Genomic DNA, 26028 nt, shown 5'->3' with positions numbered 1-26028 from the left:
AATTGGCTATGTGGCAATGTGACCACTTTTCATCCCACTATTAGCTTAATTCATCTTAATTAATCCCAAATTCCCATTTAATAATTCAACCATGGTTAATTAATTCCTAATCTCAACTAATATTTTTATACTGATGGAAATTTGCAAACAGGTCGAGCCATTTTAAAATTCAGAATTAAAAATTCGCAGCCAACACCTTTGTTCAGTAAAACAGTCATATCTCTTGATCCTGATATCGAATAAATTTCTACAACCTATGGTTAGAAAGATAATCCAATTATCTACAACTTTTATTTTATAAGGTTTCCCAAATTCCCGAACCATTATGGCGTTATGGTCTCCCCAAGTTAGATTGCCCAAAAACGTAACTTAAAAATATCTTTTTGGAGGGCTTACACTTGGATTTGGCTCAAGGGTCCTCTTTGAGTTGTGTTTAACTTCACATATATTATTCATATAAATTATCATATGTTATTTTTATAAAAATTTTATTATGTGGGCTCCACCTCACCTCATGGTTAAGCCATCTATAGCTATAGTAAGACATATTTTCTAGGGTGTAACAGAATTCTTCCAACGATGCTACATAATGATCTATCCCTATCTCCAACAATTCTTGGTGATGGAGCAAGAGGGACCCTACATGGTACCTCTAGTCAAAGTGCCAAAGAAGGAAGGACAAGCCTACCTGTCGGTCATGCAGCTTGTGAAGGGCCTAAAGAAGGGGGAGCCGACGTTCATAGCCACCATTGCGAGCTCGGATGAAGACAATGGTGCTAAAGATGCATTGCCACCTTGCATAGAGAAGGTGCTTGAAGAAAATAAAGATATGATGCCCGAAGAGTTGCCGAGACACCTATCTCTAAGGCGTGAGGTAGACCACAAGATCAAGATGGAGCCAGGAGCGAGGCCGCCTGCATACCCGTCATACCGCATGGCTCCACCTGAGTTAGAGGAGATAAGAAAGCAGTTGAAGGAGCTTTTCGATGCTAGTCATATCCGTCCATCTAAGGCACCTTATGACGCACTAATTTTATTTCAAAAAAAGAAGAATGGCTCATTGCGCTTATGCATAGACTACCGGACGCTCAATAAGGTGACCGTAAAGAACAAGTATCCCATTCCGCTCATTGCCGACTTATTTGATAGACTTGGATAGGCCAAGTACTTCACCAAGGTAGATCTAAGAAAGGGCTACTACCAGGTATGAATAGCGGAGGGAGATGAACCGAAAACAATATGTATGACGAGGTACGGAGCTTACGAGTGGTTGGTGATGCCCTTCGGCTTAACCAATGCACTCACCACCTTTTGCACACTAATGAACAAGATATTCCACCCCTACTTGGATCAGTTCGTGGTTGTCATGCCCCGGGAGGGTACCCTAGATGTAACCGGCACCCGAAGGCCATTTCTGACCTCCGAGCAAACCACTTGGTACAGTCACTCATTCATTCAAGCACATTCTCTTAGCGGAAAACTCAATTAAAGGAATTCTTCTCATACCATAAGGGCCGAAGGCCAAACATTTACAATCAAAGAAGATAATCAAAGTAGGACTCCTCAAGATGACCGCTCGACCTCCCACACTCCAGTCTATGAAGCCTCTATGCAAGTCTAAAAGGTGCCAATGACAAGCCCATGGCTACCGACAATCTAAATAAAGAAAAGACAATCAAAACTGTACAAGAAGGCCCAATATCCTCCGGAACTAGGAGGACTCACCGACTGGCTGGGAGTGTAAGTGAATCTTTAACGGAGCGCCGGTTGATGATCTCTAGTACCTGTCTCTGCATCATGAAATGATGCAGGCCAAATGGCGTCAGTACATGGAATGTACGAGTATGTAAAATGGCCGAATACAACGAACATCAAGGAAGAATAAATCAACTCGGGAGCTCAACTCAAAAGGAATTACAACTCAATCAAATGTTCTAAGTCCAAACAAGGATATGATTTAGCCTGGACCAATCATATACAATTCAACTCAATCTGACTCAGATTACTATCAAAACCTATTTGGGAGTTTCTCTTAACCGACAACCAACACTTATGAGCCAGTGAAGGTACAACGAAACAACGTCGTTGCCACACCCGTTCATACCTTGCCAGGGCATGAACGACGAACACTCATGGATCCAATCCAACCAGGTCCTATAATGTCAGGACAAAAGCTCTCGGGGAAGCATCCGACTTTAACGGTTCAATCCCCCCTACGTTTGGCAACACAGGTATTGGGTTCGAGTATGGACTATACTCTAGCCCAATTCGGTGCTTGATACTCCTCCCAAGACTCAATGCTCATAAACTCCATCAAATCAACTCAATCAACTCATATCAACAAGTTTCGTTACAACCTTGTCAACTCATCAACTCTATCACAATCAAATCTCAATCACAATGCTCAATCCCAATCACATCTTCAAGGAAGTTTTAAATGCACATATATAACATCATCTAGATATAATCAATCATTACCTCCATCCATTTGAGAAAATCCTTGTGACTCATCACATCCTCAAGACTTCAAATTGACATTTTTATAATAAGCAACATGTTTAAGAAAATAGTATACTTTATCAAGTCCACATAATTAAGAAGACCAATAAAACATATTTAGCAACTCATTTCTTCATTATCTCATACTCACATAAGGGCTCATTTTAGGAACCTCTTAGATCAACAACATCAATGCATATAGAATCAAATAAATATGGGATAAAACTCATTAAACTTAGACCATATCAAGAAACTCCATTTTCATGGACATCTAACCTCAAAACAAGAATAGGGCACATGGGTGGACTTAGCCCATGTTTTGGATAGCCTTACATACCCTAGTGAAGACTTGGAGAAAACCTTGAGGTTGGGTCTTCAATAGAGGACTCTAATCTTGAAGCTTCTTGGACTCCCTTTTGGTTAGAAGTGGAGAAGAAGAGTAGAGAGAGAAACTAGGGCTTTTTTAGAGAGAGGGAGGGGCTGAAGAAAATGATCCCAAAATACACAAGGATTGTGTATATATAAATTTGGGAAATTTCCCAAATTGCCATTTCTTCAATTTCTGAAAATTAGGCAAAAACGCCCTTGGCGCGATAGTGGCGCGTCGCGCCCTTACAGCGCCAAGGTCAATTACGCCTAAAACCTGCACAACTTTTAGTGGCGCGTCGCGCCAGGGACCAAACTACTGAGGCATGTTTCTGGTGCGATAGTGGCGCGTCGCGCCCTTACACCGCTAAGCCTATTGTCCTAAATTCTGGGAATTTGGCTTGAAAAACCCTGTACACTTTTAGTGGCGCGTCGCGCCAGGGATCAAACTACTGAGGTATGTTCCTAGCGCGATAGTGGCGCGTCGCGCCCTTACAGCGCCAAGGCCATTTCCCCAGCAGTTGTAACCCAGGCCAAAATGAAATCCCTATCGTGCTAGTTCGTCTTCGGATCGTCATATCTTTTGACTCCAAACTCCAAAATTTACGTTCTTGGTGGTGTTGGAAAGAAGACTCGACGACCTTTAGTTTGATAGGTCGTGGGCCACCCGGATTGACTTCTTTCGAAAGATAGGGTCGTTAAAAGTCGACCCTTACATGAATTCGTCCTAAACTTAGCCACGACGGATATTTTGGACTTAGCTCGGTCCTAGAGGCCCTCAATGACCCCACATCACCTCCAACGCTCTTATATTTACCAGGGACTCATCTCAACTCAAGCACATACTTCGAAATAAATATGATGGGGCCCCACACGTATGCAAAGAAGGCCCGAATCTTAGGAAAATTTTTGAGGGGTGTTACAGTGGTAGTCTACTTGGATGACATAATCATCTATAGCAATACCTTGGAGGAGCACGTGGAGCATTTGATGAAAGTGTTTCAAGTCTTATGCGAGAATGAGCTTTTCATCAAATGGGAGAAGTGCGAGTTCGACCAATATGAAGTGCACTTGTTGGGATATATTATTAGCCAGGGAGAATTACGAATGGACGAAGAAAAAGTTCGGGCCATCAAGGAGTGGGAGGTGCCCACAAAGGTAACCGAACTTAGATCTTTTATTGGACTTACTAACTACTACTGCAGGTTCATAAGTGCCTACTCCGCCAAAGCCGCTTCACTTACCGAGCTACTGAAGAAGAATAAGCCATGGGGTTGGAGCGAGGAGTGCTAGAAGACCTTTGAAAACCTCAAGACTACTGTGATGGAGGAGCTGGTCCTAACATTGCCTGACTTCTCCAAGACATTTGAAGTGCACACGGATGCCTCTGACTATGCCATTGGGGAGTATTGATGCAAGAGAGGCACTCTATTGCCTTCGAGAGCCACAAGATAAATGAGACAGAATGACGGTACACCGTGCAGGAGAAGGAAATGACGGCCATCATCTATTGCCTACGCATGTGGATGCACTACCTACTTGGCTCCAAGTTCTTGGTCAAGACCGACAATGTGGCCACTAGCTACTTCCAATCACAAAAGAAGCTCACGCCGAAGAAAACTAGGTGGCAAGACTTCTTGGCCGAGTTTGATTATGAGTTGGAGTACAAGCCAAACAAAGGCAATGTTGTGGCCGATACCCTGAGCAAGAAGTTTGAGCTGGCTTCTATCACTACCGCACATTGTGACATCCAAGATACAATCAAGAATGGCCTGCAGTACGATCCTGAGATAAAGAGGCTTATGAAATTAGCCATTCAGGGCAAGACAAGATGCTTCTGGATAGAAGACGGATAATTGCTTATCGCCGGGTGGAGGATCTATGTGCCGAAATTAAGAACCATCAGGTGGCGGATCATGAAGGAAATCCATGACACATTATGGGCCGGGCATCCAGGGCCACGTCGCACAAGGGCTATAATTAAGGCAATTTACTACTGGCCAACGATATCGAATGCTATGTGCAGACTTGTCTTGTGTGCCAGCAAGACAAAGTGGAGCAGCGTCAACCAAGAGGGCTCTTGGAGCCCCTGCCCGTAGCGTAGCGTCCATGGGGGAGCATGACCATGGACTTCATCACTTGTCTGCTGAAGTCATGCCCGCCATGGTAGGTTGCATTGCTAAGGAGGCTGCAAGCTATTTTTTAAAAACGTGGTGAAGTATTGGGGATTACCAAGGCATATCATTAGCGACAGAGACCCACACTTCACCGGGAACTTTTGGAGAGAATTGTTTGAGATTCTTGGCACGAGATTGTATTTCTTCACTAGTTTTCACCCATAGACAGACGACCAGACGGAGCGAATCAATGACTTGCTAGAATGCTAGGCACTTTGTGAGCTCCCATCAGAAGGATTGGGCGAGGCTATTGGACGTAGCCCAATTCTCATACAACCTGCAGCGGAGTGAGGCCACAGGGCGGACACCATTTGAGCTAGCCACAGGCCAACAACCACAAACTCCACATTTACTACCAATTGTGTTTGAAGGCAAAAGTCTGGGGGCTTATCACATGGCCAAAGGTTTTGAGGAGCAGCTCGGTACTGCCAAGTCTTATTTGGACAAGGCAGCGAAAATGATGAAGAAGTTTGCTGACCGCAAGTGTCGTCCCACGGATTACAAAGTTAGAGACATGGTCTTGGTCAAGTTCAACCCAAGGCAATTTAAAGCATTGCGAGGCGTGCATCAAAACTTGGTGTGAAAGTATGAGGGCTCATTCAGGATCATTGCCAAGGTTGGCAAGATCTCATATAGTTGGAGCTACCAACGCATCTTAAGGTTCATCCTATTTTCCATGTTAGTGTCCTCAAGCCGTACCATGAGGACAAGGATGATCCTAGTCGAGGAGAATCAAGTCGAGCGCCACTAACAATTACCGCCTTCCATGATCGAGATATCGAGGCTATTATGGACTATCAAGCCAAGCGAAAATGAGGACAACAAGCCACTGCTATGTTCCTAGCCCATTGGAATGGATAATCTCTAGAGGAGGCCACCTGGGAGAGATATGAAGACCTTTGGCAGTTTAAAGACAAAATTCGGGAGTTCTTACAAAAGCAGTGCACCGCGGTCGTCGCCACATTAGGTGGAGGAAAATGTTATGACCCGCCACTTGACCTTGAAGAAGAAGAAAGAACCTAGAATCTTGGAAGGTTTATAGAAGACTCTAGATTCTTGTAGAATATGGCAGAGAAGTCTTGGAAGACATAGAGTTCTCTAGAATTCTCTAGAGTGTGTAGAGAATTCTAGAGTAGGAACTTCTTTGTAAATATGGAAGGACTTGTATAACAATTTTTATTTATACTTAAGCCCCTTAGGAGTAGTATAAATAGATGGGGCATTCATTTGTAATAAACCATCTAGAAATCAAGCATTCTTTCGAGTAATATAAAGCCTTCTTCATAAAAGTTCTCTTGTCTTTCTTACAATCTAGCGTTCCCTTAGCGATCTAGAGCCCGTTTGGATTGGCTTTAAGTTGGTCAAAACCAACTTAAAGCCCCTTTTTAGCTTCTGGACGTGTTTGCCTAATGCTGACTTTAAGCCATAAAGTTTTTAAAGTCAGTCAAAAATGAAAAGTTAGGATTCCTAACTTTTTTTTTCCAAAGTGCTTAAAGTCATTTTCTTTGACCATAGAAATTACTTTTATATCCCTTGTATTTTAACTAAATTCCCAAACTACCTTTTTTTATTTTTTTAACCCTAAAATTCACATCATAAATACTTTTATCCAAACACTCAACTGCTTATTTATAAAAATAACTTTCAGTACTTCAAAGTTCTAAAAGCACTTCATACATAAAAGTTACTTTTTTTAAGTCAATTCAAACGGGCTCCTAGTCTCAAAGGCTTACTTGAGCTTGCAAGATCGTGAAAGATTTGTGAGCAAGCTGTCAAGTACCGTACGGAGGTCTTAGTTGAAGTCTAAGTCTGTGACATTTGATACCATAAGTTTGTCTTTGTGTTGTAGATGCAAACTACCTTTCTACAAAGTCTTTTCATTTCAAAGTGGAATAAAAATTAACTTATGGTACCAAAGTGTAATTTACTTAATCAGAATATAAACTAATAAATGCCTAAAATCTTAAAATTTTCATACAGATTAAAAGTTTCTTGACTTTATTACTAAATATAAACTAAATACTTAATTACATATAGTCATATAAATATGTGTGTCATTCCGGCCAATACTAAGCAATTTTTAGTCTTTTCAAGAATGAGAGTTCCCCAACTTTACCTAATTTTTCATTAAGTCTTCATTACATGTAAGTCAAAGTAGAAAAAAATCGTGTACCAATTTATGTTGCCATACAAATCAAAACCGACCCATACCATACTAACTCGATATGGTAAATGATAAAGAATTTTAAAAAACTAAATATCTAAACTATCGAATGGAAAATTTTCCAAATCATACCATGAACACGTTCAAATGAGGAAAGGATTATGGTGAATACCTAGACATTCAGAGACGAGGAATGACATAGTAATCGAGGAAATACTTTAAGAATTTGAAGATAAATATAGTCTCAGAAATTTTTGAATATGACAACTTTTTGAACTTGATTGAATTCATGGACAGATAAGAGATAATTTGATAAACTGGAACATTTTAGTAGCAAAAGGAAAAAGAAGCAAAAGCGATTTCCGTGGTAGTTTGAACTCTTTTCACTTCAAAGTGGAATAAAGACAAACTTATGGGACCAAAGTGTAATAATATTTTCTTAATGAAAATGATTGAATTTTTTAATTAACTTTTCCAATCACCATTTTTTGGCATGTAGTTGGTGAGAAAACATTATATAAAAGTGCACAGCAGGTGCATTTTAGTTCATGTCACTGTAGAACGGCACATTTTATCTCATTCCCCTTTTTGTCTCCTTTCTTTCTATTAGGGTGCATTCATTTTCTCTCTCACTTCACTCTCTCTACACACAATCATCTTCTTGGTAAGACCCAAATCCCAATTTTTTTAATTTTTTTTTTCAAATTTTAAAGTTTTTAGTTTACATAATTCATGGGTTTCATTTCAAATTTGTCATTTGTATATATCTATATGTGTTTCTGTATGGGGTTCTTTTTTTTTCTTCAAGATTTTGTGTTCTATGTATATTATGTTCTTTGATAAAGTGTAAAGGAGCTATCTTGATGAGTAATTTGTATGATCTTGTGGATTGGAGATCATAAGAGGGTAGTTTTTGAGTTGGTTATCTGGTCAATTACTGTATATTTTGATGGTCTTATTCATGTAAAGTTATTTGGTACCTGTGTTGGTAGGATGTAGTTGGTACCTTGTGGGATAGTCGAGGTAGGCACAAGCTGGCTAGGATACCATTTGTTACGAAAAAGAAGGGGGTTTTACCCCGAGTATGAAGAAGGGTGATCCCCTTCTAGTGTGGGGGAAAAGGAGAAAAAGGAGTATACAGTATGCTGCCTTCTCCTTGAATTTATCCAAAGGAGCAACTATACTGTTGAGCCGACCTGGAAATGTTAGTGAAATTAATAAATGGGTTTTTGAGAGTTCTTCAAAGTAAAAGTGGGATGAAGTTTATTTGGATGTAGATGAAAGTACAATGTTAGTGAAGTGGTTTTGGAGTTCTTCATAGTATAACTGGGATGAAGTGTATTTGCATGTCACTATAGCTTTGGAAGAGACCTCTCTATCTCTATGAGGTAGGGTAAGGTCTGTGTGCACTCTACCCTCCCCTGAATGGGTATTACACTAGGTATCTTGTTGTGTTGTTGTATAGCTTTGGAAGAGGTATGCTCCAATTTGTGGTTTTCCCTTTTTAATAAAACATAGAGAAGGATTTTAGAAAGGAAGAAAAAACACTTTCTTGATGACAGTAGTAGACCACTTCCAACCAAGAGGTCGGAAATTTGAATAACCATTGGTAAATGTGAAGAATCCACCATTTACAATTTTCTTATTGAATCTCAGGTGTACTTGACTTCATATAGTCATTGATTCTCCCAAGAGATCTCTAGGGAGGGGGAGTTTTTTCTTTTCATTGGGAGAGGGAGGGGGAGAAGGGGAGGGGTGGGTTACCAGTCCCTAAAGGAAACAAAAAAGAGAGTTCTTCTAAAAATGGCAAAAAGTGGGGAAGGGAATTTAAGAGTTGGAAGGTCTAATATGACATGTGTTTTGGTGAATATGATTGACGCATGACGTCACTTTTAAGCACTACCTGATAATTTATCTGAAAACATTGTCTTATTTCATTTAAATGAAAGTGGTAGTAATCTCTATTAGTTGAACAGTTAGTCTGTGGGTGCAGGATGGTCTGCAGCTTGGTCTAAAAGTTTCAGGATTTGTTCAAGAAATTGCTTATTAGGAATGTCGAGTGGGAGCTATACACACTGGTGCCACAGATGCAGACAGCCAATTCGGCCTCGAGGAGCTACTTGTCTTTGCTCAAATTGTGGCGGAGGTTTCGTTGAAGAGCTCGATGACATGGTAGGTACTAGATCTAATATTGAGGATGATCCTCATTTTGGATTGATGGATCCTTTCCCGGACCCTAGATTTGGTATAATGGATGCCCTTTCTGCGTTCATGAGGCAGAGAATGGCAGGAAGAAATCCTAACTTTGACATTAGGACAAGATCTGGCATTGTTCCCGGAAGTGGGAGGGGTTTTGGTTCTGGTCCATGGTTGATATTTCATGGCCAAACTCCTGTTAGTATGACCGAAAATGATGCATTTGAGTACTTTTTCTCCAATGGAAGTCCGGGAATGGGACATCGGCGACCTAATTTTGATGATTTGATGGGGCCTGGGCTGCAACAGTTAATTGAGCAGCTCAGTATGAATGATAGGCAGGGGCCTCCCCCGGCACCTCGCTCTGCAATAGATGCTTTGCCTACTGTCAGAATCACTCAAAGGCACCTCAACACTGATTCTCAGTGCTCAGTTTGTCAAGATAACTTTGAATTGGGTTCTGAAGCAAGGCAAATGCCATGTAAGCATCTTTACCATTCAGATTGTATCATACCATGGTTGGTTAGGCACAACTCGTGCCCTGTTTGCCGTCTTGAGCTGCCTTCACGAGCTTCCGGGAGTGCCCCGGTCAACTGGAGTTCCGGAACTGGAAATGTCAGCAGTGGCAGCAACAGTAGTAGCAGGGAGAATAGCAGTCAGAACCAGGGGAGGAGGAATCCTTTTTCATTTTTGTGGCCTTTTCGCTCGTCCAACCAAAACACTGGCAATTATGCTGAGAGGGGAGGAGGAAGTAGCTCAACAACACCCTATGAAGAGAACAATGAAGCAAATTACCCTGCTTGGCGCTTTTAATTATTAAAATTTTCTTTCCAGCATCTTGGATTTTGCCTAGTTTCAAGGGTTATGTTGAGTGTTAGATCTTTGAGTTTTCCTAGATGGAGTGGACGTGTTGTTTACAATATGTTGTAATATGGGATGGAAGTTGTTCTTCAAAGGTGTATAAGGGACTTCTGTAAATGATGTTCTCAAAATGTTATGACACATTTGCTGTTGATAATAAATTTACTTCTAGTTAGAATTAGTTTCATCTCTTCTTTCATTGTGTTTGAGAGAGGGTTTTCTCAATTATGATCTACTCGGTTTGGTTGCCATCTAGGTCTCGGTTGGAGGCGACTTCAAAATTATGGTCTCATTCTTCCCTCCCTTTGATTCACGGTCCTATTAGGACTTGAATCGTGGTTGTGCTCTTTTACAGTTTCTTCCCTCTAGGCTCCTCTACTTTTGAAATTGAAAAAGAAAGGTTTCCCAATTGGGTTCATTTATGTCACGGTTGGGGGCAATTTCAAAATTATGGTCTCATTCTTCCTCCCTTTGATTAACGGGAACCTGCATTGTGGTAATGATGCTCTTTTATAGTTTGTTCCACATAGGCTCCTCGACTTAGGTAATTGAAAAGGGAAGGTTTCCCAATTTGTATACAATGAGGTAGTTGAGGTGTAGCAAATTGTCTCGGACACCATCCTTATTAAAAAAAATTGCTTAACAATTATATATGGAATACAATTTCATCCACTATTCATTAGTTTGCACTTAGCTTGCGTGTGCAACGATCGTAGTATCAAGTAATAAGAAAATAATAGGGATAATACACAAGTACCCCTCAATTATAATCGAAATCGCTAGGACATACCTAAATTAAAGTAAGGTCCTATTACCCCCTGAATTATTTTAAAGTGTAATAAATAGGGGTGTGCACCGGTCGGTTCGATTTGATTTTATATATTATCGATTCGGTTTATCGATTTTCGATTTTTAAATATGCTAAACCAATAAGATATTTTTTATCGATTTTTGATCATTAACGATTTGATTTTTGGTTTACCCAATAATAAAATGGTCATAAAATAAATACATGACTTCTTACTTCTCTAACAATTTGGCGCAATGCTACATATCTGATGTTAATCAAATTATACATGTTTACAAACTTGCAAAAGTTACAATTATAAAGTAAAACAAAAACCAAAGTAGTCCAACAAGACAACTTGAAAAGTTGGCAGATCCACCAAATATTCAACAAAATTTTGACCAAGTTCCTAACCAAGATAATCAGAAAGCTTGAAAGAAAAAGACAACCACCAGTTTAATTGACTATTACTATACCATTTACATTTAATGACAGAATGTTTTTGAAAATTAGATTGAACTCACTTTCTTACGTTTTCAATATTTGTTTATTCGTTCTCAAATTCAATGGACAGATAAAAAATTGTAAAAATGATGAACATATCAATTTGGACAGATATGAATACATGACACCACCCCACATGAACATTGTAAGATGACAACTAAATCAACACGAAGTGAACAAAATATAATAAGTCTCTTCTGTCATCAATCATCATATTTCTATTAAACTATTACCGTATCTGCTCAATACTACTACATGCCACAAACTCTCCTAGGAAACATAGACAAACGACCTGAGGTAAGACACGAGTGACTTATTCAACACCTTAAAGAACAATAGTGAAATACAATTATTCCTCCCAAAAATATATGGCAACAACAAACAGTGAATAAGTAGTAAAGTCTAAGAGGTAAACTATAAAGTACTAAAGTAGTGATATTTGTTAGGTTAATTATTAATTATTGATATTTAATATTTATGAAGGGTTCTTATTGGGTTATCGGTTTACCTAATAACCCAATAAGAAAAATTGAAACCGAACCGTTAACCCGATTTTTTTTTTTATAAACCCATTAAAAATCTGTAAACCCAATAACTCATTAGCAATAACCCAATAATATTTTTTCGGTTCGATTTTTGCACACCCCTATTAATAAACACACCCTTCAGTGCTTAGGTGGCACATAGAGTATATTCACTCTCTTTGAGACAAGTGAGATATGATAAAAAGTATAAAATTTGACTAATTTGGACATATGTCCATTTTCAATTGGATATTTTCATTATTAATTAATACACATAAGTAGTTAACATTAAAACTTAAGTTGATACCTTTTTAATTATTTTTTTTTCATTATGAAATAAAACCCAATTTTATCATTTTTAGAAATATAATTATTTTTCACAATATACTTAAATTGCCGGTGATCTTTTTTTAGATATTTTATCAATTTGTATAATATCGGCAAAATTTTTCTTTTTCTTTTTTACTCAAACACTTAACATGAAATTCAATTTTTTTTTTGCATATTAGAGATTTATTTTAGTCAATATATGGTGAGTATAATTTAAATTTAATTCTTTTTTTTTAAAAAAAATTAATTTTTATTTTTTTTAAGATCTAACGAGATTTTAATTTTTTTATAGATCTAACGAGATTTTAATTTTTTTTTTGATCGAACGATTTTTTTTTAGATCTGACGTGGAGGCGAGTGTAAAACACCCCACTTCATGTGAGTGGTTATATAGGTTTTATGGTGTGTTTATTACACTTTAAAATAATTTAGGAGGGTAATATGACCTTAGTTTAATTTAGATGTGTCCTACCAATTTCGATTATAGTTGAAGAGGTACTTGTGTATTATTTTAAAATAATATATTGATACTTCTAATAATCAAATATTTAATGATTATTATACTTATAAAATATATGATATATATGATATTGAATGTTGGCAAAAAAATCGCAAATATTTGTATTTATTAATTAACAATTATTTTTTAGGAAAGATCTGTTGTGACACTTCAAATGAAATAGAAGAAAATGCTCTTTCAAGATTTTTTATGTACTAAAATGTAGATTTTTTAGGTGTAAAAATAAATATCTTTTATAAAGAGGACATAAAACTAAAAAAAATAATTGTAAAGAGCTATAAAACTAAATTTCTGAGGTAGTTTGACTGGACATAAGAATTACTCCTATTATTTTTATAAATATTTTCTAAACAAAAAATAGTAAATATAAAAGTATATGATAAAGGATTATTGGAAGGTTTTCTATTATTTACCTATATATTTTCTAGGTATAATTGAACAACCATAATCAAGAAATTACTTTCCAACTTCATTTTTCTCTATATATTCCATTAGTCTTATTCAAAAGAGCATTGAATAAAGAAGAACTACAAAGAAAGAAAGAAAAATTCTGTGAAACACATTTCTGAAATCGTTCTTTCCCCTTATTTGTCCTGTGGTGTGTACTTAACCTACCTGAAAAGTGAAAACTGACAAAAATAACTAAGGTACAGATACCCTTTGGTTAGTTCCTCTAACCACACTAAAAAAGATTGAAACTTTTTGAATTGTATTTATGGGTTTGAAGAATTGAATCATATTGTTCAAAATTTTGCTTTTTATTTCACTTAAATTTGTGAAGAAAAAATAGCATAGTGGAAACACTGTAGCCATGTCTTCCTGTAATATTCTTTGTAGTTATCAGCTTTACAGTTCTTGTAATGTCAAACCCCAAATTGGTACTGTTAAAAAGAGCTGTTTTTATCAATCTTGGTCAAATAGGCCACATGGGTCATCCTATTTTCATAAGAATTCTCAGTTTAGAAGAAGCAATTTTGTTATTGTGAAGGCTTCAGATTCAAGAACTAGCAGAAAACAAGTAGAGGTAACGCTATTTATCTTTTTGGTCAATAGTTTGTTTTTTTTTGTGATTTTTTGTTTTCTGCTGGTTTGAATTTGATTTTCTTGTTTTATTGTTCTTTTGAGCTGTAATTGTGTAAAAAGTTTTGAACTTTGACTGAATTTTGTTGTACGGTTCTTAGGTAACATACAACTCTACTTTTTTTGGTCATAATTTGGCTTTTTTTCTGAATTTTATGCTCTGCTGGTTTGAATTTGATTTTCTTGTTTTATTGTTCTTTTGAGCTGTAGTTGTGTAAAAAATGTTGAGCTTTGACTGAATTTTGTTGTGGGGGTTCTTAGATTAACATATAACTCTACATTTTGTCATAGTTTGGCTTTTTTTGTGAATTTTATTCTCTGCTGGTTTGAATTTGATTTTCTTGTTTTATTGTTCCTTTGGGATGTAATTGTGTAAAAAGTTTTGAGCTTTGACTGAATTTTGTTGTGGGGTTGCTTAGATAACATACAACCCTGAAGAGAAGTTTAATAAATTAGCTGATGAAGTGGATAGGGGGGCTGGGCTTTCAAGACTCACTCTTTTTTCTCCTTGCAAGGTAAGTTAATCAAGTTAAATTCTTTAAGTATCAAAACTCCTTTGTGAATTTTACCCTTATTCTTTCTTTTCTTTTGGCAAATCTGCTGTCCTTTTGTGCTGCAGATAAATGTTTTCTTGAGAATAACAGATAAGAGGGACGACGGATATCATGATTTGGCATCTCTCTTTCATGTAAGTGTTCAATTGTGCTTCGGATTTTTTGCCTAGTGAGAAATCAGAATATGGTAATGCTTGAAAGAATCCCATTGGAATTATGCTATATTACTACTCCCTCCATTTCAATTTGTTTGTCAGTTTTTGACTTGACATGGGGTTTAAGAAAGTAAAGATGATTTTTGAATCTTGTGGTCATAAACTAAAGATATGTAGAATGTACCAAAATGTATTTTAATCTTGGGGGCTTACACATGTCATGTGGAAAATTAGATTAAAGAGTTGCCGAAAAAAGGAAATAGACTTTTATTTTAAAAAAACGAACTAAAAAGGAAAGTAAGACAAACAAATTGAAACAAAGGGAGTATATTGCAAGTTCCTGTTACTGTGGTATTTACTGATGAAGTTCTGGAAGAATGAAATATTAAGTGTATTATAGGTTATGAAATGATGAACCCTTTTGTTCCTTCAGGTAATTAGTCTAGGAGATAAAATAAAGTTCTCGCTGTCACCATCAAAGTCAAAGGATCGTTTATCTACTAATGTTGCTGGAGTTCCACTCGATGAGAGAAATCTGGTAAAGGAAGAAGCTAATATGGTTATCCTCATACTCATCAATTTTGATGATCTGATTGGTATATTGATGATTTTGCCACTCTCTTTGTAGATTATAAAGGCCCTCAATCTTTATAGGAGAAAGACTGGAACAGACAATTACTTTTGGGTAAAATCTTTAAATTGATAGCTAGTTAATCAGTTTGGAATAGCTTTTGGGTATACTGCAACTTGTTCAACTTTATTAACTATTTCTCTGGCCAGATTCATCTCGATAAGAAGGTGCCTACTGGAGCTGGTCTTGGTGGTGGGAGCAGTAATGCTGCAACAACTCTGTGGGCAGCAAATCAATTCAGTGGTTGTGTTGCCACTGAAAAGGAGCTACAAGAGTGGTCTGGTGAGATTGGTTCTGATATTCCTTTCTTCTTCTCTCATGGAGCAGCCTACTGTACGGGTAGGGGTGAGGTATGCTTTTGCCTAGCAATTGCTTCCAAATTTCATATTCCTTCCAATTGTGTATGAGATTTTGTATTTTTCCTTGCATCTCCTTGGGTCTCTAGTGCTGTTAATCAGTCTCTGATCAGTTGTGTGGAAAGCTTTAACTTTACCCCAGAAGGAGGGGGGAAAAAGAGGTTGGGTGGAAAGCTGTAGTTCAACTGTGGTGAGGCAGATTAAAGGGTTGAGGTCATCTGACTCTTACTAACCTGTATGGTTAGCAAGATTTAAAATTCGTTATCATTGACAAAGAAATTTTTTGAAAAGTGACTAGCATTTTGTTTCTTGTACCTCGTTATCTATTGTTCTTGTACCTCGATTATCGTATTATTTTGTGTAGTTGCTGTTCTGTTAGTATTTATTGTTTTTGTTATTATCTGTTGTTTCTTGTACTTCCGTTACTTCTTGTTCAAGACTGCTTTGGAATTTTTTTCCTTGAACCACCACTTTCCACCCACATTTGAAATTAGTAAGAGATCTTAGAATTTCTTTTGCAAATCCATCCTTTCACATGACAAGTATAATTTCGACTTTGAAAGCATGTTTATTATTTGATTGGCGAGAGGTACAAGTGTAGTTTATTCAGAAAAGTAAGGTCAAATCATCTTGTGCTTCTCAAAATTAAAAAAACTGGCATGCAAAATGAAGATATCAGCGTATGTTACATAATTACTGTTAACGAGTAGTGTGATAGTCACTCAACAGGTTGTAGATTTGACAGTTAATGGCCTGAGATTCTGCATGGAAACCACAAATTCAAATTGGATGGGAAAATTGAAATTTGCAAAATGATGTTGAGGAAGGAATTCTCAAAATCTTTTGGAACTGACTTTCTATCTTCAGCTATCTTGTCGAGGCCTTCCATTATTCCATTTTTACATGTGAGCTGCAGCAGTGGTCAATGCATGAGAAATGGCTTGTAAATTGCTAGAAGTTATTACTTCTGATCTTGTCTCTTATAAATTCAAATTTATGGACATATGTATTTGTTTGATCAGGTTGTTCAAGATATCCCATCACCCATACCATTTGACATTCCAATGGTTCTCATAAAGCCTCAACAAGAATGTTCTACTGCTGAAGTTTACAAGGTGATACAAAATGAAGTTAATGAACAAGTTTAGGATGAAAATATGTGATTTTGGTTATCGAAGTCTAAGAGAAATTTGGTTTGACAGCGTTTTCAGTTGGATCTGTCCAGTAAGTTTGATCCCTTGAGCTTGCTGGAGAAAATCTCTACTAGTGGAATATCTCAAGATGTGTGTGTCAATGATTTAGGTATGAGATGAAGATTAGACACCTTAACATTTGTTCAAACACATGTGTATCTTCTCTTTTTTTTTTTTTTTGGTATATGTGTATTTCTAAATTCATTTGCATTAAAGTAACTTTCCTAGTGACATAGTTCAACGAATAGGAAAACTTTCTTGAGAAGGACCATTCTTGTAGTTGGTTAGTCCAGTGCAGATATGTAAGGTGGCTATGCTAATGAATAAATGCCAATGCCAACACTAATTTCCTTCCAACTGCATATTCTTGGTGCTGATCAGTAACTTAGCAATGCAACTTTGAAAGCGCACTTTCTTCATTCCCCTAGTTTCTCTGAGTCAAGGACTTATCTTTCTTTATCTACTTGAGCTTCTCTCCTTATACAGCGTGTGAAAATGAGAACTTCACTTAATTGATTGCAATCATGCAACATGAATCTAAAAACTTCTCACCTTGTAATGATATACTTCCTAAATTTCAATTTGTTTGTCTTACTTTCCTTTTTAGTCCGTTTAAAAAAAGAATGTCTCTTTCCTTTTTTGGCAACTCTTCAATTTCAACTTTCCGCATGACATATTTAAGACCACAAGATTAAAGGACATTTGGTACATTCCACATATTTTTACCATTCAATAGTCTTCCTTTTGATTACTCTATTTTATTTGTAGCGCCCCCATTATTTGTCTTTATCATATCGCTTTGAATTTATTGACCTCTTCACTTCTTAGCCTTATCTAACGTCTTTTTATGCTTTATTGAGCCGATGGTCTCCCGGAAACAACCGTCCTACCTTGGTAGGAGTAAGGTCTGCGTACAATTTACCCTCCCCAGACCCCACGTTGTGGGATTTCACTGGGTTGTTGTTGTTGTATTCAATAGTCTTCCTTACTTTCTTAAACCCTGTGTCAAGTCAAAACCAGAAAAACAAATTGAAATGGAGGGAGTATTGCTTTCAAACACACTTGTGAAACATATTTGATATCCTTTTCTAGGAGTCTGCTTTTCAGTTGTATGTTGTGCAGGAGAAGTAAACATGAAGTAGATTGCTCTTATTTTTAGCAGTTCTTTCCTTTCATGCTTACCTTTTTGGGAAAATAGTGTCTATTTTTCATCATAAGTCATCGAGTCTGCATATGTGACTTGGGAATCAATTATTGGTCAAATGTAGTACTTAACTATGCATCCATCCGGAAATCAGCAGAGTGGATCTTGCTTTTTGAAGATCTTTTTTTCTCAGGATTACGCTCATTTGACATTGATAATATTTCTTGCAGAACCTCCTGCCTTTGAAGTTCTTCCATCTCTTAAAAGGTTAAAACAGCGAGTAATTGCTGCAGGCCGAGGACAATATGATGCAGTCTTCATGTCTGGAAGGTATGTTTTTTACCTTAGTCTGGTTTATATTCTTGCTTTCTCTTTTCTAAATTGTTGTAGTTCTAACCCCTTAAGCTTGTAATTAAAAGCTTTTCAAGCAGATGGATGAGTCAATTTGTAATAGGCATGTTGGCCAATAGGAGAAACTGAAATTAATTGTGTTATGCTTGTAGATTGAACATCATACCAAGCAAGGGGCTTTTATGAGATCCGTATACTGGATCTTTTTATGAAATATTTTCGAGTACTGAACTCAATAGTTAGGCTGAATGGTTAAAAGTTATGAGTATGAGTGATAAGCAATTGAGTGGGAAATGATATTCATTTTTGAAAGTTCTCACTAACTTAAAATTGTTTTTTCTACTCTGATAGGATAGAAAGTTAAACGTCTTATTCCTGCACTTTGTCTTTAGATTGAGACTGTTGCTAATTCCTAAAATGAAAATGCAGCGGAAGCACAATAGTAGGGGTTGGCTCTCCAGATCCACCACAATTTGTCTATGACGATGAAGAATACAAGGATGTCTTCTTGTCAGGTAAATAACAGAAAACACGACTACATGATAACTGCATCTAGTTAGTTTACATTATAGTATCCTAACTCATTTAGATTTAACTCTTTGAGTAGGATAGGAGAAGGGTGGAGGGGCAGTCCATTATCCACCGAGTTCAAACTGTGCTCCAGTATGCCCTTGGGATTTTCTCGGTTATTCACAAAGAGAAAAGATTAAGCTACACTCGTAAGTAGGAAAGGACGAACTAGGGTGACATAAAAATTTAGAGTTTCTGAGTGGATGGATCCGAGATCCTAACCCTCCTGATCTTTCTCAAATAGGATACATACAGGATATTCAAATAGTTCAAATTTTTAAAGGTGGTATGCATTTTGCTGCTCTCGTAAAATTTTGGAATATACTGCTGATACTTCCTTCCTGCAAAAGAAAACATTGAAACTCAGAATATTGGGAGAAAAATAACTAACTCGTCAACCCCTGCTTCAGTATCATCACAATTTAGGGTAAGGTTGTGTACAAAGTACAAACCATCCTCTCTAGACCCACTTGTAGGATTACATGGAGTATGTTGTTGTTGTCTTCATAAGATGTAAAATTTAAGACCACTATTTGCGGCAAAGAGTTTTCCAATAGGATACTGAAACAAAGTCATTTTAGAAAATGAAAAAGGTAAAGCATTTTGCAGACTAGAGAAATGAGATCGGAGGACATGAAATTAGCATTAGTCTATGAAAGATACTCTCATCTTGGAAATATTTCCTAGTGATATACTGGTTAAAGATGTGAAAAGGCACATTCTTGCAATCCTTCTATGAATAACTTCCCTTTTAAGTAGAGGTCTATCGGAAATAACCTCTCTACTCTACAAAGGTAGGGGTAAGGTATACGTACATCTCATCCTCCCCATACCCCACTTGTGGAATTACATTGGGTATGTTGTTGTTGTTGTTGTTAAGGAAAGCTCATGTTCAGTGAAGTTAAGCTGCTTTTGGACATATATATGTACCCTTTCACATTTTCCATCGCATAATAGCAGTCCCTCTCCAGATTTCACTGTTCTGGCTACGACCTAACCTAGTTACGCAATACTGAAGAAGCAAAGAAAGATTCTTGCTTTGAATTGTTTATGAATTTCACTACCAAATTGTTTCTGCATATTTGTGTAATTCTTCTCTCTCTGAGATGTATATGTGTGTCATTGTTGTAAATTTGCAGAAGCAAGTTTCATCACTCGACCAGCCAACCAGTGGTATGTAGAACCTGTTTCATCTAGCAATATTGGTGATCAACCTGAGTTCCCCACATCTTTTGACAAGTCGTAAGGCTCAAAAGAGCCTGTAAATTGAAGCAATAAGAGAAGTTTTTGCAGTTGTAAATTTTATGTCCAATAATTTCGGTAATCTCATCCTTTCACTTTGGATGTTCTATTCAAGGAAGAAAAAAATCAGTCACAATCTGGTCGAAGTGTCAAATGAGCGGGTTAGGTTAAACTTGAACCAAATCAATAAACATGTTATGATTCAACTTGTTTGAGGTTTACTTGAGTTGAGATGAATTGCAAAACAATGAGGTTATAGTCCAACCCGCCTAACATGGCTCAACCTTCCCTCCTACCTTGTCATAGAAGGAAGAGAGGTTATTTTCGATAGACCTTCAGCTCACTATTATTATTTATCAATTTATCTTATTTTTATTTGGTATGATGATGAAATGAATTAAACATAGATGAAGAAACAACAAGAATTCCATATATTCAATCCCAACTTATTTGTGATTTAGGCGTATTTGTTATTGTTGGCAGCTATGAACGAGATGTACAGGAAATTTACTTGAATAAGCTCACTTTTTATTACAAATAATATATCTGTTGGTGTATAATTAATTGTCTATCCAGTAATTCAGCAATTAAAGTTGACATTAATACAAATATTATTGAAGAATTAATACAACCTCTAAAATTCTCTGCCAATTTGGGAATATTATAGTTCCCAACAAACATGTAAATCACCTTTACAATAACCCATTACTTTACACATAAAAGTAATATATGACTTATATACACAATATAACTTTTCGATAAAAGGATGTTCAACTGACCACCCTTGTCAGTTGTAGCTCCGCCCCTAGTTAGCACAAAAGTCGAAAAGAAAATGTGTGCAAGTAGTAGCATTACTGCACTGCCAAATGAACTTTCTTCTGTTCAGTAGAGAAAACAAGCATTGTAAACTATTCAGCAGTATCATGACTATAACAATATGCTGCTAAAATTATAACAGCAAAGGTCTTTACTCATGTGATATGTTATCGTTTCCCACTCTAGTTATCACGCTCATGGACAACGCGAAGATGGAAGACTAAACATTTCATATAGCCAGAAAAAACTTAAGAGTGCTACTGCGACAGAACCAACTGCTACAAATGAGTTTTTAGCATTCTGTAGTTATGCTTCTCAGATATATATTAGCAACAGAAAAGTAAAACATCGTATATAAGATAAAGAGCATAGAACTATCCTGTGGAGGATAACATTATACGAATATGTAACATTGCAAAGCTATATTTACCCGTAATTCAGAACCACGATAGAGTTATGAACTTACTTTATGGTATTCAAATACTAACATGCTAAAATATGTTAGCTTTATTTGCACAGAAATAAGAGTTGTACATCATTCAGCACATGTTAAGCACTAGCTGCATCTCCAATAAGCTTGAAGTCTTCAAGTTGCTTGAAGTTCTGCCATGGCTTCACCCAGACCTTGGCTTCGTATGCTTTCTTCTTACCACCTTCATTCGCCTCCAGTGTTATATAATACATGGTTCCAGCAACCACTTGTTCCTTCACATTCACAACCTTTCCAAACTCCAAAAGAGCATTCTGATATATAATATTGTTCAAAACGCAAGAATAGTGAACCATGAGTACTGAATCAATTAATCCCAGTCATAACGGAGTGCAAAGAAGATAAAAGGTTGTCACATACAGACACTTACAAAGTTGTATACATTTTAGACTAACTAAATAGGTCAAAAACGTAAATCATTGCCTCAAAAAAGACTAAAATACTTATTTCGTTATTTCTGTTTGGATCAATGCAGCACTTCTCCTCTCTCAAAAGAGCAATAGTTAAACTACCACATCCTAATGAAAAATGCCCATTTCGAGAGCATAAGCTTAAATAAGATGGAAGTTGGAACAATTTCACAAGCTTATCTCAATTAGTTTATCGACTTATAAACTCCTGTCTTTGTCCCATACTATGAGAAACAATCCAACGTTCAATATTCAAAAAGATAAACTCTGGTTGAAAGCTCAAAGGTTTAAATCATTAGACACTTTTTCCCACTTTTTATAGGTTAAGAGTGAAGGTTTAAAACCACAACATCCAAGTGAGGTCTAGAGAGGGTAGAGCGTATGCAGACCTTACCCTTGCCTAGTGGAGGTAGAGATGCTTTTTCCGAAAGCGATAAAAGGTTTAAAACCATTACTACTAAAAATGATGTTATTCAGTATATAAAATTGTTACATTTGAAAATGATAAAATTAAATTTATTACTTGTTCAGGCAAATTGGTCAAATTAGCTCCCAAAAAAACAGACTGTGCCACATAATTAGGAATCAAGTGATTTATCCTTCAATTATACCCAGTAAGTAACTCTTATAATCTCAGCTCTTAGCTTAGTAGCTTTAAACTGTTCAGAAACAGGTCTCGTATATTATCACAATTCGTCTTGTACATGAGTTTAGATCCGGGGTTGTGGGACTATAACCAGCCATTTGGTTTGAAAACCGAGATATAATTCCCGGGAACCAGAACTATAATCTGGATAAATTATCCCATATAGTCCTGGTTTTAGTACTGATTTTAGCTAATACCTTCAACCAAACAAGGAGTTAAATTTAATCCCAAATTCTAGACCGAGATAACTCACCTAATCCCTCCAACCAAATGATCCCTAAGTCGTTTGGTAGCTGGTTTGACGGTCCATAGAAGCAGCCGTAGATAGTACTGGATATTTTGGTGTGTTACAATATCTCCCCCTTGGGATAATATGGGAGATAAATTATTCATGTATAAAATTCATATGGTGTTTGATTTACAATTTAGAAATTCACATAACTAATATATGAATAATTAAAGTATATGTAACTAATCCCTGCATAAAATATTTTCTCATAATACAAGTATTATTAATACTGGCATAACTCTAACCAGCTACCAAACAACCCGTTAAGGGAAGATATTCATTTTTCATTATTTCAATTTGTTTGTCTTATTTTGACTTATGATGTTAGCTCTAGGTATGGGGTCTTATCGAAGCGCTTTATTTCATTTGATTACTCATGCTTGTTCCAAAGCATTATTATTTTTTGGATCCGAATACATTATTCATTCAATGGAAACTATTGTTGGATATTCTCCAGCTAAAAGCCAGAATATGGGTCTTGAGTATTTTACTTAAATTCCATACTGAAAAAGCTCAATTACAATTTATCCCAATTGTTTTGGTAATTACCAAAATTCTCTCTTTTTTCCAAATTTCTAATACATACGAATGACCTGATACATCGCGATTTGATACATAAGTCCTTTCCATGATCGATACAAACCAAACATTATAATATCAATAAAACTTATGAATCAGCTTATAACATTTAATATATCATGAACACAACAAAAATAGCAGTAATGTTTGGTTTGTATAACTAGCGGTGTATCACTTATGTATCAAATCGCCAGCATCATTTTTGTGTATCAGAAGAGGGATTTTTAAAATGTTTATAAATGGTAGAGAATAATTGAAACTATAGAAATATAAAGTGTGTAATTTGATAATTTTTCCAAAAAAAAAATAGGTATAAATTCGAAGAAAAAACACAAGCAAATCCATAAACGAACAAATGGGGAATAAATGAACCTGTTTCTTATTGTGTTCATCAACAGCAAAACGAGCAAGATCGTTGATCTCAAGGCTGTTTTGAGATCCTCCAGACTCACGAATTCCTCCTACAGTTGCCATTTGTTTTGGGTCTCTGTAAATGGGTTTTTGAGAAATATAAAGGACTTTATCCTAAATTTATTTATAAATATAAAGAATAGAGGAAATACAAAGAAGAAGAATTGACACGGAAGCGCGTTAGATTAAAGCTTCCATTGATAATTAAGTGTGAAACGAATTTTTTTTAAGTTATATTATTTTTAATTATAATAACCTGATATTTTTTAAAAATTGTTAATATAGAAAGACTGTCACATAAAATTTAAATAATAATTAAAATTAAGATTATATTTAAACTAATTGTTTGTGTTTATATATTTTACTATTGATTAAAAATTAATGCATATGTTAGTGGATATAAATTGACAAAAATGTAGTTATTATTTTTTAGTGTAAGTAATTATTAAAATAGAAAAACTGTCGCATAAAATTTAAATAATAATTAAAATTAAGATTATATTTAAACTAATTGTTTGTGTTTATATATTTTACTATTGATTAAAAATTAATGCATATGTTAGTGGATATAAATTGACAAAAATGTAGTTATTACTTTTTTGTATAAGTAATTATTAAAATAGAAAAACTGTCGCATAAAATTTAAATAATAATTAAAATTAAGATTATATTTAAACTAATTGTTTGTGTTTATATATTTTACTATTGATTAAAATATTAGTGCATATGTTAGTGGATATAAATTGACAAGAATGTAGTTATTAATTTTTAGTATAAGTAATTATTCTTATTATGATCTACCATTAGTTATACACCACCAATCTATGTTCTACGGTATTATTATTTTATTATTTAATCCATAAAAAAAATTTATACCTATAAATATTGGTGTTTCTTCAATAATAACATATCAGTGTAATTCTACAAGTACTATTAAAGAATAGAATGAAATAAGAAGTTTTGCTCATTTTTACATATGAGTAAAATACGTTAAATATGGTGTTTCGTAGTTATGAATAAGACAAAGATAAAAGAGGATTAAACATACAAAACCATTGGTTAAGTTTAAAACTTATATGAGCCAAGAATTCTTTTGTAAGCTTAGGATCTTATTTTATTACATCATACTCGCACAATCTTTATCGTTATTGAGATTTTATCTAAGAGGTCATGCATGTGTCCTGATATTCGTGAGTGCTCTAGAAATTTGTCACAATCCATAGAAGCGGCACTACTTCATACTCATATAGGTTCAATCATCAATTGTGTTCTGCAGAGCAATACATCCTCTATAAAGAATATGTTGTGGATTAAGAGTATAACTCAACCTCACTTTGCCTTCCAACATTGCTTTATATTCACACATTTCTTTTTTTCGAGGAGCACTGACACTCTAATTTAAGACCTATGCCTTCTTTGCTATCGCTCATGACTTCCGTCTTGTACAATATCTGTCATTGGAATCAAAGAAAAAGAACTTCAGAGTGGTCACTTCCCTCTTCTTATTACTTCAGACAATGCTTCCGAAGGGACATAATTTCATAATACTTACTTGATTAACTAATGACTTGTTATTACCCATATGAACCTAATTTATGGGATCTCCAATCACATAGGTTGAATTACCATCATTGGTGATCCACTCAAATTGACAAAAATCTTACTCCCCTCAATATTTCTTTTAGTATGTGAATTGATTAGATTCACCTTGACTACACATAATAATTTCATCTCACTATAACTATTTTATCACTTTATGTCTCAAATAATTGTGTCTATTTTATTATTAATTTTTCTACTGTCACGACAATCACAATCCATAGACACAAATTGATTTGTTGATTTATTTCAATTGAAATACTCGTTAAAAGGTCTTTTACCCACTTAGCTTTAATATCAGCCAACTCCAAGAACAACAATTTTGTTCGACTAATTTTCATGTTATGACACCTCCACGATAAATCTATAACCACTAGTGAATTTGGAATTCACTTTACATCATATATTATACCCTTCTAGTTCAATAAAATGTTCAGTGTATTTGGTATCATAATTGAGGTATCTCGCATATAACACCAAAATAATGGATCAAGAAACAATGTCATTTACAATAATAAGAACGTGAGTAGTATTATCACTTTTACAAACCTCACCAATACTTTATTAATTTTTTCAAATTTAAT

The 26028-nt window shown here is 35.7% G+C and overlaps 5 protein-coding genes across 7 annotated transcripts; 4 read left to right on the top strand and 1 right to left on the bottom strand.

The window, feature by feature from the left end:
* The first annotated feature begins 643 nt into the window (after positions 1-643).
* LOC129884378 (uncharacterized) lies at positions 644-4158 on the top strand. The gene is made up of 2 exons (XM_055958688.1): positions 644-992; positions 3686-4158. Exons 1-2 carry the CDS (start codon positions 644-646, stop codon positions 4156-4158), a joined length of 822 nt encoding a protein of 273 aa, XP_055814663.1.
* Positions 4159-4358: 200 nt separating this feature from the next.
* LOC129884377 (uncharacterized) lies at positions 4359-5625 on the top strand. Its single transcript, XM_055958687.1, has 3 exons — positions 4359-4686; positions 4892-5031; positions 5275-5625. The coding sequence occupies exons 1-3, from the start codon at positions 4359-4361 to the stop codon at positions 5623-5625; spliced, it is 819 nt and encodes a 272-aa protein (XP_055814662.1).
* A 2139-nt stretch (positions 5626-7764) lies between these two features.
* LOC129887648 (probable E3 ubiquitin-protein ligase RHC1A) lies at positions 7765-10444 on the top strand. 3 transcript variants are annotated; one of them, XM_055962818.1, is made up of 2 exons: positions 7765-7870; positions 9183-10444. In XM_055962818.1, exon 2 carries the CDS (start codon positions 9259-9261, stop codon positions 10213-10215), a length of 957 nt encoding a protein of 318 aa, XP_055818793.1. In that variant the 5' UTR covers positions 7765-7870; positions 9183-9258; the 3' UTR covers positions 10216-10444. The 3 variants fall into 3 exon arrangements, with proteins under 3 accessions (XP_055818793.1, XP_055818794.1, XP_055818795.1); XM_055962819.1 differs by having other exon boundaries at positions 7771-7870; positions 9200-10444; XM_055962820.1 differs by having other exon boundaries at positions 7780-7870; positions 9187-10444.
* A 2986-nt stretch (positions 10445-13430) lies between these two features.
* LOC129887646 (4-diphosphocytidyl-2-C-methyl-D-erythritol kinase, chloroplastic/chromoplastic) lies at positions 13431-20589 on the top strand. Its single transcript, XM_055962816.1, has 11 exons — positions 13431-13952; positions 14428-14523; positions 14628-14696; positions 15151-15255; positions 15346-15402; positions 15498-15698; positions 16727-16819; positions 16907-17006; positions 18272-18371; positions 18822-18907; positions 20102-20589. The coding sequence occupies exons 1-11, from the start codon at positions 13740-13742 to the stop codon at positions 20206-20208; spliced, it is 1227 nt and encodes a 408-aa protein (XP_055818791.1). The 5' UTR covers positions 13431-13739; the 3' UTR covers positions 20209-20589.
* Positions 20590-21414: 825 nt separating this feature from the next.
* On the bottom strand, positions 21415-23963 carry LOC129887647 (cysteine proteinase inhibitor A-like). Its single transcript, XM_055962817.1, has 2 exons — positions 23807-23963; positions 21415-21764 (listed from the first exon to the last, which is right to left on the bottom strand). The coding sequence occupies exons 1-2, from the start codon at positions 23906-23908 to the stop codon at positions 21570-21572; spliced, it is 297 nt and encodes a 98-aa protein (XP_055818792.1). The 5' UTR covers positions 23909-23963; the 3' UTR covers positions 21415-21569.
* Positions 23964-26028: the final 2065 nt, after the last annotated feature.

The sequence above is a fragment of the Solanum dulcamara genome, chromosome 4 (assembly GCF_947179165.1).
Source record: "Solanum dulcamara chromosome 4, daSolDulc1.2, whole genome shotgun sequence".
In the NCBI taxonomy this organism is placed as follows: Eukaryota; Viridiplantae; Streptophyta; class Magnoliopsida; order Solanales; family Solanaceae; genus Solanum; species Solanum dulcamara.
The sequence above is the reverse complement of the archived record's forward strand: the minus strand, read 5'-3'. Positions and strand labels throughout refer to the sequence as shown.